The 14,958-nt window shown below is 42.5% G+C and overlaps 1 protein-coding gene across 1 annotated transcript in view; it reads left to right on the top strand.

Moving 5' to 3' along the window:
• Positions 1–14,958, top strand: part of slc25a13 (solute carrier family 25 member 13) — a 195,486-nt gene that overhangs the window by 137,117 nt on the left and 43,411 nt on the right. The window contains exons 9-11 of the mRNA XM_080214583.1: positions 567–645; positions 13,199–13,283; positions 13,660–13,818. Of these exons, the coding sequence (XP_080070709.1) occupies positions 567–645; positions 13,199–13,283; positions 13,660–13,818 (323 nt within the window). The remainder of the gene's footprint in view (positions 1–566; positions 646–13,198; positions 13,284–13,659; positions 13,819–14,958) is intronic.

Below are 14,958 nucleotides of genomic sequence, written 5' to 3'. Positions count from 1 at the left end.
TTGTCAACCCTACTAGTTACATCTTCAAAGAATTCCATAAGATTTGTCGGGCATGATTTTTCCCTTCATAAATCCATACTGACTATATCTGATCCTGCCACTGCTTTCTAAATGCTCTGCCATTAAGTCTTTGATAATGGATTTGGGGAATTTTTCCCACTACCGATGTTAGGCTTGCTGGTCTGTAATTCCCTAATTTCTCTCTACCTCTCTTTTTGAATATTGGAGTGACACGAACTACCCTCCAATCTGCTGGGACTGTTTCAGAGTTTATAGGATCCTGGAATATTTACTTAAGATCTTTACAATTTCCTTTCGTAATCTCTTTTCCAAAGTTCCTCTCAGCATTTCTAATCATTTTGATTCCCTTTATATTTTTTAGGCTTTTTTTTTGCTGTTAACCATGTCTGTCACAGTGTTGGTGTTAAGCTCTTATCTTGTTTCTCTGTTCACCCAAGGGCACTTGTACCCAAATTCATGATGTGCATTCTTGGTATGCAAAGACCAGAATTGCATTTATAACATGCAATTCCTCTTCATAAGATGTATGTTGTTTTTCTCTATAGATATGTCACATTAGCAGATCTTAAAAGAATAGCACCTCATGGGGAAGGAATCTTGCCATATTACATCAGAGATTCTACGGTGAGAAACTTGCAAAACATAGTTTCAAACTCTAGAAATGGAACTTGTCATGTTTATGTATTTAAACTTTATAAGAAACTGTGTCTTATAAAGTTTTGCTAGCATAATATTAAATATATTTGTTAATAGTTTGTTATTGAACTGGAGGAGCTCCTCCAGCTGCTGAAGTCCACCTTCCACAGCAGGATCCTAGCAGTGGAGGTTGGCGAGCCATACAAATTGCTATTGAGTTTGAGTAACAAATGATCCTGTTAGCATCCAATAGCTTATTGCCTGCGGCACGGGAAAACCTGCAGGAAGCTGAAAATTTTGACCTAGGTTTCAAACATTAGTGGTTCACTTCGGCTCTTTTTTTAAAAGTTTTGAAAATTTGACAATTCCACTAGGATCTTGGTAATGTACTCTTCTAGAATCTGCTTCTTTTTATTCTGGCATTGTTGGCAAGACATGATGTGGAGATGCCTGTGTTACCTGACGAAGGAGCAGCACTCCGAAAGCTAATGGCGTTTGCTACCAAATAAACCTGTTGGACTTTAGTCTGGTGTTGTGAGACTTCTTATTGTTGGCAAGGTCAGCATTTGTTGTTAATACCAGTTGTCTTTGATAAGATGATGGTGAGATACTTTCTTCAATGGCTCTAGTCCATGTAATGTAGTCAGACCCAAGTACTATTAGGAAGAGAGCTGGCCCAGAAACAGTGACCAAGTCAGGATGTGATTTGGAAGGGGATTTGAAGGTAATGGTGTTTCTATGCTTGTGCTGCTCTTGCCCTTCTCAATCTAGATGGGATTTAGAAGAACTATTGAAGGAGCTTTAGTAATTTGCTGCAATTTATTTTGATTATGGTACACACTGCTGCCACTGTGTGTTGGTGGTAAAGGGAGTGAGTGCTTAAGGTGGTGGATGAGGTGCCAATCAAGTGGGTTGTACTGTCCTGAATAATGCTAGGCTTGTGTTGTTGGAGCTATGCTCATCCAGGAAAGTGGAGAATCTTCTGTCACGCTTCTGACTTTTGCCTTGGACAGGCATTGGAAAGTCAGGAGGTGGAGAAAGTTGTATAAGTGTGTTGTCCATATGGCATGTTACTCCTTTCATGCATTCTCTCAATTGTGACTATGCTCTCTGGAAAATTTCAGGTGCAAACATAACGTCAAAAGGTAGCCTATTGAAACAATTACAATGAAATGGCATTCTAAATGTGTTCAACAATCTGGAATTTTTGTCCAGAAGCAACTGCCAAAATCTGTTTGCATCCAATTTCCTGAATCGAAATACTCTGTTATTTTGCCAAAGATGTCATTCACTGAGGGCATCAATGTTCCGTTGATTTGTTTAGTTGAATTAAATCCAGGCAGATTTTTATAGAGCTGTTTGGCTTTAGGACCGTTTCTGAATTTTGTTGGCATAGTGATCAGAAGGATAATTCTTTGCTGGAGCATCTTTTCAATTTCACCCTTGGCTTTGCCCAAGAGTGGGTGAGGGATTTCCCTCCATGTAAAGAGGTAGATTGACTTAGCATCAGATTGTAGGGTGATATGGTACTTGGTCTTCACTTTCCCTAGATCTGTAAATAATCTTGTAAGTTCATTCCTGAATGTACTGCTATGATACTTCTCAGCAGCTTCAGCTACTTTAAAGTTTATTGCTTCACTAGTATGTATATATAGTATTGCTTCACTGTAGAAAGTATGCCTTTCTGCTTAGTAGGTAGCATACTTAATTTTGTATGGCGTAGAGAGGTTTGAAGATTTCTCTGTATTTGTAAAGTCAAAGTTTGTTTATTAGTCACAAGTATGACTTACATTAACATTGCAATGAAGTCACTGTGAAATTCCCTTAGTTGCCACAGTCCAGCACCTGTTCAGACAAATGCACTTAACTAGCAGATCTTTTGGACTGTGGCAATAACCTCCAAATTGTAAATGACTCTAGGTTCTAGAGACTTAACTGCATGATAAGAAAGAACACTAAATAAGAAATAGGAGCAGGAGTAGGCCATCTAGCCCTTCGAGCCTGCCCCGCCATTCAATAAGATCATGGCTGATCTGTCGTGGCTCAGTTCCACTTTCCCGCCCTCTCCCCATAACCCCTAATCCCCTCTCTTATCAAGAACCCATCAACCCGCTTCTTAAAAATATTTAGCGAGGCAGCCTCCACCACTTCAACGGGCAGAGAATTCCAGAGATTCACCACCCTTTGAGTGAAGAAGTTCCTCCTCAACTCCGTTCTAAACTGCCTCCCCTTTATCTTGAGGCTGTGCCCCCTAGTCTTACTGTCTTTTTTGAGCGGGAAGAGTCTCTCCACCTCTATCCTATCCATCCCATTCATCATCTTATACGTCTCAATGAGATCTTCCCTCATTCTTCTAAACTCTAACGAGTACAAGCCTAGTTTATTCAGCCTCTCCTCATAGCTCAATCCCCTCAACTCCGGTATCAGCCTAGTAAACCTCCTCTGCACTCCCTCCAGGGCCAAAATATCCTTGCGCAGGTGCGGCGCCCAAAACTGCACACAGTACTCCAGCTGCGGCCTCACCAATGCCCTATACAGCTGCAGCAAGACCTCCCTACTTTTATATTCAATCCCCCTCGCTATGAAGGCCAGCATCCCATTTGCCTTCCTGACCACCTGCTGCACCTGCAAGCTGGGTTTTTGCGACTCATGCACAAGGACCCCGAGGTCCCTCTGCACCGCCGCCTGCTGCAGTTTTTCGCCCTGTAAGTAATAGTCCTTCCTACCATTCTTCCTACCAAAGTGGACCACCTCACACTTGCCAACATTAAATTCCATTTGCCATTTCCTGGCCCATTCGCCCAGCCTATCTAGATCCTTCTGCAGACTCTCCACACCCTCCGCACATTTTGCCTTTCCCCCAATCTTGGTGTCATCAGCAAATTTCGACACCCTGCACTCGGTTCCCTCCTCCAGATCATCTATATAAATGGTAAATGGTAAATAGCTGAGGCCCCAGCACCGACCCCTGGGGCACCCCACTAGTCACCAACCACCAATCCGAATAGCACCCATTGACCCCCACTCTCTGCCTCCTATTTGACAACCAATCCTCTATCCACGCTAACACCCTACCCCCAACTCCATGTCCCCTGACCTTCTGCAATAACCTCTTGTGAGGTACCTTGTCAAACGCCTTCTGAAAATCCAGAAAAACCATATCCACCGGCTCTCCTCTATCCACTGCCCTAGACACATCCTCATAGAACTCCAGTAAATTTGTCAGACACGACTTCCCTTTAATGAAACCGTGTTGCGTCTGCCCTATCAAGCAATTCCCTTCAAGATGCCTCGCAGTTTCCTCCTTAATGACGGATTCTAACATTTTACCTACCACAGACGTTAAACTAACTGGCCTATAATTCCCTGCCTTTTGCCTGGCACCCTTCTTAAACAACGGCGTAACATTAGCCGTTTTCCAATCTTCCGGCAGTTCCCCGGAATCCAGCGACGTCTGGAAAATAACCACCAAGGCATCCACTATAACCTCCGCCATTTCTTTCAGAACCCTCGGATGCATTCCATCCGGTCCTGGGGACTTGTCCACAATCAGCCCCTCCAGTCTGTCGAGCACCACCTCTCTAGTAACAGTAATGTCATTAAGACCCTCCAGTCCTACCACCTTTCCATCGCTAACACCCGGCAAATTATTCACATCCTCCTCCGTGAAGACAGAAACAAAAAAGGTATTCAAGACCTTAGCCATATCCCCATCCCCTACCACTAGCTCCCCTTTCTCATCCTCTAAAGAACCAACGTTCACCCTAGCCAGCCTCTTCCTTTTTATATATTTATAAAAACTCTTGCTATCCTTTTTTATATTAAGTGCTAGCCCAGCTTCATAGCTTCTCCTACCCTCCTTTATCAACTTCTTTGTCAGTCTTTGTTGACATTTAAACCTTTCCCAATCCTCTTCTCACCCACTGCTCTTAGCTACTCTAAATTCCTCCGCTTTTAATTTAACACTTTCCTTCACCTCCTTCGTTATCCACGGCTTATTACCTCTCCTCCTACTGTCCTTTTTGACCATCGGAATAAATTTCTGCTGAGCACCAAGAAAGATCTCCTTAAAGATCCTCCACTGCTCCTCAGCAGACCTACCTTCCAACGCGCTCCCCCAGTCCACATTCGCCAATTCTTCTCTCATCCTACCATACTCCCCTCTATTCAAACAAAGGACGCGTGTCCGGGAACCCACTTTCTCCTCCTCCATCTGCAACAGAAACTCCACCATGCAATGATCACTCTCTCCAAGAGGATCCTTCACCTCAAGGTCCCTAATTCTACTAACCACTAAAAAGCTAACAAGTCAAAGGTAAAAAGCAAATGTCAACTAACAGTAATTAGCAGTTAGAAAAAGTAATTTACAGTAAGAAGAGAAAGCTTTAACAATCGAACAGACTTTTCACCACCCTTCTCAAACCAGGACGTGATATGCTTCTGAAAACATGGATAAAATATAAAACCAACACCTCTCAGTAAGCATCTCTCTCTCCATCTCTCTACCAATATGGCTTCTTGAGTTGATTTTTCTACATCTTAAAGATGTAGAACCTTAGTCAGTTGTTGGAAAATAACGAACTAGTCAATAATGTAGTCAGAGTTAGCTTATTGGTATTTAGCCAGTTATGCCCATTTTCTCAATTTTAAGACATTGCTTCTTCCTTGGGCTAACTCAAGAGATATAAGTAACTATCCACCAAAAATTGGTTAACATAGCTGTCTGTCATTTAAATCTGAGACATCTTAAATAGGAGACTATTCACTCCTCCTGTCAAGGTTAAACAGACAATGATGCCATTTTTCTGTTCATTTGAAAAGGGCACATCTTGTAATTCTCATACATTTTGAGTCTATTAATCAAATGTTAATGTTTATAATTATAAAAGTTATAAATTTCTATATTCCAGATTACACTACAGACCTTCATAATATATCTATTAATGAATTACTATGTAACTGTCTCACAATTAAGGATGTCTACTTAATCTATCTGACAGGTTTGCAATAATTCTGGTTTAGTTTTTAAAAGAATGGCTTTTGCCAATTTGCTTAATTTCCAAAAATGCTTAACATATTAATCAAACTGCAATGATAGTCACACTAAAACAAATGATTTTAAAACTACCAAAGATTTGCAACCATTTTTGGCCAGACGTACCAAGTGGATTATTCTTGCCTCCTTTTGTAGTCCCCAGCATCATGGGCATCAGTCTTCAGTCAATTTGATTCACTCCACATAGTATCAAGAAATGGCTGAAGGCATTAGATAAATCAAGGATTGTGGACTTTTACATCACTAAGGTGTAATACTAAAGACTTGTGCTAGAGACCCATGCCTCTAGACAAGTTATTTGAGTATAGGTACAATGTTGGCATCTATCTGACAATGTGTAAAATTGTTGAAGAATGTCCTGCCCACAAAATGCAGGACAAATCAGATGTATGACCAGTTATTGCCCAGTCAGTCCATAGTGTCTTTGACAATGCTATCACGCAGTTCATGCACAGCAGTCACCTGCTTAATGATGGTCAGTTTGGGCCCATTAGGCCACCTGGCTAGACCTTACTACATCTTTGGTTCATAAATGGACAAAAAAGTTGAATTCAAGAGGTGAGGCGAGAATAATTGACCTTGACACCAAGGTAGCACATGAACGAATGTGACACAAGCTTTCAGATGTTGATTAATAGGACTTTGCAGGATGTGGTTTTGTGTTTTACATCAGTCCTGTAGTTTCATGGTTATCATTAATGAGAGCAGCATATTCTGGATTTATTAAAAAAATGCATTTAAATTCTTCCAGCTACCATGGTCTCTGGACTATTAGTCGGGGCCTCTGAATTGTTAGTCCAGTAATATTATAATGATAAGAGCAGCAAGAATTGAGTGGGGAGAAAAACGCAAAATCCACTTCATCTGATGTGAAAGAAAGTGATTGTACAAATTGAGTGGTGGACTCAATAACAAACTGTGTTTACGTTGTGCTTTTAATGTAGCAAAACTTTTGAAGGTCGTTAACAGAGGAGTAATCACACAAGCTGGAGGGAGGAACTTTTAGCACTTTGGGCCCAGATTGCTGAAAGCTCAGCTGCCAATCTTGAGATGAAGGGTTTCTGGTTGTGTAAGCAACTGGAACTTTTCTCAGAACGTTGTAGACTGGAAAAGTTACAGTGATTGTGAGGCCTGGGAAAGTTTTAAACACGGGTCTTAAAACAGAGTCATTTGGTGGAATAGCTGTGATGCTGCAACCTGTTTTAAGAATTATTTTTGGAACCATTGGGGATTTGGAACCACTGAGGATGAGAAGGGGGACTTAGTGGTAGGGGATGGGGAAATGGCTGAGGTCTTGAATGACTTTTTTGTTTTGGTCTTCACGGAGGAGGACGTGAATAATTTGCCGGGTGTTAGAGATGGAAAGGTGGTAGGACTGGAGGGTCTCGATGACATTACTGTTACTAGAGAGGCGGTGCTCGACAGACTGGAGGGGCTGATTTTGGACAAGTCCCCAGGACCGGATGGAATGCATCCGAGGGTTCTGAAAGAAATGGCGGAGGTGATAATGGATGCCTTGGTGGTTATTTTCCAGACGTCGCTGGATTCCGGGGAAGTGCCGGAAGATTGGAAAATGGCTAATGTTATGCCATTGTTTAAGAAGGGTGCCAGGCAAAAGGCGGGGAATTATAGGCCGGTTAGTTTAACGTCTGTTGTAGGTAAAATGTTAGAATCTGTCATCAAGGAGGAAATAGCGAAGCATCTTGAGGGGAATTGCTTGATAGAGCAGACGCAGCACGGTTTCATTAAGGAGAAGTCGTGTCTGACAAATTTACTGGCGTTCTATGAGGATGTGTCTAGGGCGGTGGATAGAGGAGAGCCGGTGGATGTGGTCTTTCTTGATTTTCAGAAGGCGTTTGACAAGGTACCTCACAAGAGGTTATTGCAGAAGGTCAGGGGACATGGAGTTGGGGTCGGGTGTTAGTGTGGATAGAGGACTGGTTGTCAAATAGGAGGCAGAGAGTGGGGGTCAATGGGTGCTATTCGGATTGGCGGATGGTGACTAGTGGAGCGCCTCAGGGGTCGGTGCTGGGGCCTCAGCTATTTACCATTTATATAGATGACCTGGAGGAGGGAACCGAGTGTATGGTGTCGAAATTTGCCGATGACATCAAGATTGGTGGAAAGGCAAATTGTGCGGAGGGTATGGAGAGTCTGCAGAAGGATCTAGATAGGCTGGGCGAATGGGCCAGGAACTGGCAAATGGAATTTAATGTTGGCAAGTGCGAGGTGGTCCACTTTGGTAGGAATAATGGTAGGAAGGATTATTACTTACATGGAGAAAAACTGCAGCATGTGACGGTGCAGAGGGACCTCGGGGTCCTTGTGCATGAGTCGCAAAAACCCAGCTTGCAGGTGCAGCAGGTGGTCAGGAAGGCAAATGGGATGCTGGCCTTCATAGCGAGGGGGATTGAATATAAAAGTAGGGAGGTCTTGCTGAGGCTATATAGGGCATTGGTGAGGCCGCAGCTGGAGTACTGTGTGCAGTTTTGGGCGCCGTACTTACGCAAGGATATTTTGGCCTTGGAGGGAGTGCAGAGGAGGTTTACTAGGCTGATGCCAGAGTTGAGGGGGTTGAACTATGAGGAGAGGCTGAATAAACTAGGCTTGTACTCGTTGGAGTTTAGAAGAATGAGGGGAGATCTCATTGAGACGTATAAGATGATGAATGGGATGGATAGGATAGAGGTGGAGAGACTCTTCCCGCTCAAAGGACAGTAGGACTAGGGGGCACAGCCTCAAAATAAAGGTGGGGGGGGGGACGGTTTAGAACGGAGTTGAGGAAGAACTTCTTCACTCAAAGGGTGGTGAATCTCTGGAATTCTCTGCCTGTTGAAGTGGTGGAGGCTACCTCGCTAAATATTTTTAAGAAGCGGGTTGATGGGTTTTTGATAAGAGAGGGGATTAGGGGTTATGGGGAGAGGGCGGGCAAGTGGAACTGAGCCATGACAGATCAGCCATGATCTTATTGAATGGCGGGGCAGGCTCGAAGGGCCAGATGGCCTACTCTTGCTCCTATTTCTTATGTTCTTATTTGGTTATAATGACACAAGCAAAGTATATGACAAAGCAGGTTCAGGAAGAATTGAGGTTGTTGCTTTTTTAGATACAACCTACTCACATCAGTCCTTCCCTCCACGCGAAAGGCATTTCAGTAGCCTGATAGCTGCCAGGACCAAATCACTGCCATTCAAGAGAGGTGTAACAGCCTCAAATATGAACAGGGTGATGGAACAGGTAGACCTGACATTGAGAAGTGCAATGAAATGAGTGCTTTTAAAATTAAAAGGGGCTGTAGTGAATAACCTAAACAAACTCTGACTCAGCCCAGTCCTGGTCTGGATGTATGGCATTCACATGTTTAAAAAGAATCAAGGGAAGAGATAGCAGAGGCATTACTATTTACATTTCACAGTAGGAAACGATGTGGTGCCACAGGACTGGCGGATAACTAATGCATTTTGCATATTTGAAGGAAGACGAATGTTCAGAGAATTATGGATCAGTCATCTTAACCTTGGAAAAATAGTTTGCACAGCTGTGCACACAAACCCAATGTATGCACACAACTTTGATTTGAACTTGCTGAGACTTCCAGCAAGCTGAAATCATTGAAACCCTCTCCGTTGCTCTTGAAGCCTTTGATCTGTAAAAAAATTCAATGTGCAATGCCTCGTAAAAGATTCAGCTGTTAGTTCAATGGATTTCTGTATCCTCCAGCCACCTGGTTATTTTTTTCTCTCTGTACGTAATACATCTCAAGTACCCCATTGATTCTGACTGCAATGTTGACAGAGTCTAAGCCTGATTGACAGTTTGTGGCTTAATTTCCTCTTTGCTGGGAAGCCTCAGCGACTTCAAAGCAAACCTGTGTGCATAGTGGGGGTTTGGGGGGATGAGTGACCCGTTATTTGTGGGTAGAGATGAGAACGTCCCTCTTTGGTGGCTCCCCTGGTCAGTGGGAAAAGCACATTTAACTTTTTGTGGGAGGAGAGCCTGTCTCCGAGTGTGGAGGTTGGGGTGCCCTTTAAAAATGCGGCTGGCCAGCGGGTTGCTTGAAATGGGCCCACTATTGATTTATGCATTTGTGAGCCACTGTCAACAAGATCCTGCAAATGTCTAAGAATGTGTCCTGGAAACCTTTAGAGCTAAGCTTTAGAGCTTAAAATGTTGAGTGGTAGAGACTGCCTGTCACTGGTTTGTTGTGGTCACCTAAAGGCTGTAAATGCCTGCCACCACTTAATACAACCACCTGATGCTTCTGAAACATTCATTTACAGAGAAAGCATATCCTCTATCGGTAGACTTTGTGCTGCATATTGCCTGCTAAGAGCTGCATCTTTGCTGATGTCCTCCTTTCTGTGGAGCTACAGAGCTGTGAGAAGCAGGTTGTTCATAGTATAGACACTAGTGTTGCTGGTGGTCTCCTTGATCCTCATCTGAAGTGCAAAGTACCATGATATCAGTGGCATCTACGCTGACAAAATAATTAAGTGCACCAAATTTTAGGCCAGGCTTGCACCTCTAAGGTCTAGATGGCACCTTTATAGTATGTATATATATTTATAGTATGTATCTTCAATTCGCTGTAATTAAAAATTAACAGTTGAATTTGACAACCTGTCAATCCAAGAACTTGGTTGCACAATGCATCATGTACTACAGTTAAATGGAGAACATAAAGGGTTGAAGTCAGCTTCTCAACAAACTTGCGTTTTTCTTGGAGTTCGCCTCAACTTATACCCAAATCCACTTTTTCACCCATGTTAAAATTTCCCCAAACATCGGCAGGTTAGGAACAGGAAGGTGTTATCTGTACCAATTGTCATCAAGGTGAATTTCATGCTTGCCTTCACCATCATAGACCAAATATGATTGCTGCTTCTATTCTGATGTCAGGAATTTACTGTTCAGAACTCCACAAATACAGAACTTAAACTCAGTGCTACTATCAAAACCAACAGAAAAGTGAGAACTGTTCTGCGTTATCCAATGCAAATATTACAGAAATGCCATTTTTCTCTTGCCCACCTTTGAGGCATTCTGTATCTGATTTGTGAATGACCTGCAACAAAAAGCTGGGGTGCTGTTAGAATTACCAAAATGCAATTTAAATGGCAATGCTTCATTTGGTATGTTGCAATTTTGAGCCAGAAGAAACAGCAGGACTGTACAAAAATGGGAGTTTACTTTTTCTGTCAATTGCACACGAAAATTAGATACAAACAGAAAATAATAAGATTAGGTTGTACTTTTTCCAGAAGTATTTTTAGTATGAAACCTTTTCCTGCTGTGAGGAACAGGTAGTTTGGATTGTGTACTGTTTAGTCTTCTAAAACCAAATACCATCTGATGTTAGGGATCTAGAGGAGTATACGGCTTGTAGGAAGGAACTTGAGAGCCAGAAGGGGTCACGAGAAGGCCTTGGTGGGTAAGATTAAGGAGAACCCTAAGGCATTCTACAAAGTAAAAGGATGAGATATGAAGGAATAGGACCTATAAAATGTCAAGATGAGAAAGTTTGTACAGAACCAGTAGAAAAAGCAGAGGTACTTAATGAATACTTTACCTCAGTATTCACGGTGGAAAAAGATCTGGGTGGTTATACTGCAGGCTTGCAGCGGACTGAAAAGATTGAGCATGTGGACATTAAGAAAGAGGATGTGTTGGAAATTTTGAATAGCATCAAGATAGATAAGTCGCCGGGACCGGATGGGATGTACCCCAGGTTACTGTGGGAGGCACGGGAAGACATTGCAGAGCCTTTGGCGATGATCTTTGCATCGTTGATGGAGACGGGAGAGGTTCTGGAGGATTGCGGATGTGGTTCCAGTATTCAAGAAAGTGAATAGGGATAGCTCAGGAAATTACCGACTGGTGAGTCTAACCTCAGTGGTTGGTAAGTTGATGGAAAAGATCCTGAGGGACAGGATTTATGAACATTTAGAGAAGTTTAGTATGCTCAAACGTAGTCAGCACGACTTTGTCAAAGGCAGGTTGTGCCTTACGAGCCTGGTTGAGTTCTTTGAAAATGTGACTAAACACATTGACGAAGGAAGAGTGGTAGATGTGGTTTATTTGGACTTCAGCAAGGCATTTGATAAGGTCCCCAATGCAAGACTTCTTGAAAAAGTGAGAGGGCATGGGATCCAAGGGGCTGTTGCCTTATGGATCCAGAACTGGCTTGCCTGCAGAAGGTAGAGTGTGGTTGTGAATGGGTCTTTTTCTGCATGGAGGTCGGTCACCAGTGGAGTGCCCCAGGGAACTGTTCTGGGACCCTTGCTGTTTGTAATTTTCATAAATGACTTGCATGAGGAAGTGGAGGAATGGGTTGGTAAGTTTGCCGACGACATGAAGGTTAGTGGATAGTCTGGAGGGATGTCAGAAGTTAAAGCGTGACATAGGATGCAAGACTGGACGGAAAAGTGGCAGATGGACTTCAACCCGGATAAATGTGTAGCGGTCCATTTTGGCAGGTCAAATGGGATGAAGGAGTATAATATCAAGGGTAAGACTCTTAGCAGTGTAGAGGATCAGAAGGACCTTTGGGTCCGGATCATTGGACTCTTAAATCGGCCTGGCAGGTAGAGGATGTGGTCAAGAATGCGTGTACTGGCCTTCATCAATTGAGGGATTGAGTTCAGGAGTCAGGAGATAATGCTGCAGCTTTATAAGACCCTAGTCAGACCCCACTTGGCGTACTGTGCTCAGTTCTGGTTGCCTCATTACAGGAGGGATGTGGAAGCTATTGAAAGGATGCAGAGGAGATTTACAAGGATGTTGCCTGGTTTGGGTGGCATGCCTTGAGGATAGGTTGAGGGAGCTTGGTCTTTTCTCCCTGGAGAGACGAAGGTTGAGAGGTGACCTGATAGAGGTTTATAAAATGTTGAGAGGTATAGACCTGGTGGATTCTCGGAGGCTATTTTCCAGGGCTGAAATGATCGCTATGAGAGGACACAGGTTTAAGATGCTGGGGAGTAGGTACAGAGGAGATGTCGGGGTAAGTTTTTCATTCAGAGGGTGGTGGGTGAGTGGAATTAGCTGCCATGGTGGAGGCAAATTCAATAGGGTCTTTTAAGAGACTTCTGGATGAGTACATGGGACTTAATAGGATTGAGGGTTATTGGTAGGCCTAGTAGGGAAGGATATAATGAGTGCAACTTGTGGGCTGAAGGGCCTGTTTATGCTGTAGTTTTTCTATGTTCTATGTTCTTTTCTACAGCGAACTATCTGGTGTGGATTCTGTCACGTCCTGGGGATATTGAGGGGTGTTTTAAACTCTTTTCTTAAATGATTTGATTTGTTGCATTCTTAGTCAGGGAGTAGGCACTTCTGTAATATCCTACACCTTTTCATTAAGTCAGAACAGATTCATTCGTTTCATGCTGTGGCATAGTAACTTGTCATTTGGAACTTGTAATGAATAATGAAATCACCAGACCCTGTAGATTGCGTTCTCAAATTTTTGATTTTTTTTTGAAAAAGCTGACCCAAAGTGACGGACGTAATTATGCTCTGATGGAACTGGCAGAATCGGTATACAGATTTACTCTTGGTGGAATTGCTGGAGGTTAGTTGGTATACATTATCTTTTCCTTCTATGTATACAATTTCTTTTAAGAAAAAAATGCCTTTTCTACCTTCATTCAGAGCACATTCTTCATTGTATTGATGGGAGACCATATCATAGGAACCTTTATAGAAGTGCTTTTATACTGGTCACTGTTCAGAGGTGTCTCACTTGGCTCCACTGGTTTCAGAAGAGACGAGTTAATAATAAGTTAAAGTTACTTCTGAAAGCATTTTAATTAAAATCTTTGTAAAATTGGCAGATAAAAAGAACTTGGTGAATGAATGTAATTTCTACTAGGGAGTAATTTAGTGTCGCTTCCCTTTTTTGCATTGTTACAATTTAAAAATAACTTTATTGCTGCTCTGCTGTACAGCCACAGGTGCCACTTTTGTCTATCCGATTGACCTGGTGAAAACCCGCATGCAAAATCAACGTTCCACAGGATCGTTTGTAGAAGAGATTATGTACCGTAACAGCATTGATTGCTTCAGAAAAGTGGTGCGACATGAAGGCTTATTTGGACTTTATAGAGGTCAGTTTGTGCATTGTTCTGCAGTCAGTTCACATTCACAGGAAATGTGATCCTCCTGCTCTGATGTTGCAAAAATAGACAGCAGAGATTGCCACTTATTAGATAAACTCTGTTACAAAATGTGTTAATAATCTTATTATATTCCAGGAGCTGCCCATAATATAAATTAACTTTGTTTTACTTTCCTTCCATAATGTTTTGTTTCCATTTAATATCCATTCTGATATTTCCATGAATATTAAATTTAGAGATTGCCGAGAAAAGTTTTGTCACTGACCGATTTCCAGAGTGTACAATACTCGGAAGATTTTTTTAAAATCTTTTGAGTAGCACTTTTGGCTCAAATTACAGGTTATATCTGTTCTGTAAATACTTTCTTGCTCTTTTATGTGTCTATATGCTTAAAAAAAAAGCTCCTAATTGAAGTATTTTTGAAATTAAACATAGAAACATGTCCCTCTGGCCAGAATTCAAGGGGACCATTTGGAATGGATTTGGTAGCTGGGAGAGGGGTTTAAAATTGGAAGAGACGATGCTGGATCAGAAGCCCAGTGTCTTCACATTGTTACCAATATAGCCAACATGAAGAGCGAATTTTACACAGCAACACAATGGGAAGAAAGTAAAGTTACTTAACTGGCCAATTGATATTGATTTTGTGGTGCATCTTGAATTTTGCTGATGCACACGGGAAACATAAGTCTTCTGAGCCTTGTTTGCTGAAAGAAGATGGCAAGCAAGCAGGAGCTCAGTGTTGTGTCTCTCCAGCAGCCATCAAAGGGAACCAGCAGACCATGGCAGGGTGCAGGCACTGGCAGTCAAAGGTGGGGTGGGGGGAGGGATTGCCAACAAAGCATGTTGCCAGGTTGCCATTGAGGCATTGAATTTGTTCAAAAGAAAATAAATGAATGAGGGGAAAGACCATTTGGATACGAAGTTTTGCACCTGCCAGGCACCCAGATTTTGGTGCTCATCCTCCTGAATGGGATCACAAAGAGGAAGGAAGGTCCAGGCACAGGCAGTGCAGCAACCTCTGGATGAACAAGAAAGTAAGCCTCAGGTTGGGGATGCCAAAGAATGGTGCAGAAAGACATGTGAATAGCCTCTGTATGCAGAAGAGTCTAATCTCATAAGATAATC

Source organism: Carcharhinus amblyrhynchos, chromosome 2, assembly GCF_965287045.1.
Source record: "Carcharhinus amblyrhynchos chromosome 2, sCarAmb.v2.hapA, whole genome shotgun sequence".
Classification (NCBI taxonomy): domain Eukaryota; kingdom Metazoa; phylum Chordata; class Chondrichthyes; order Carcharhiniformes; family Carcharhinidae; genus Carcharhinus; species Carcharhinus amblyrhynchos.
The sequence above is the reverse complement of the archived record's forward strand: the minus strand, read 5'-3'. Positions and strand labels throughout refer to the sequence as shown.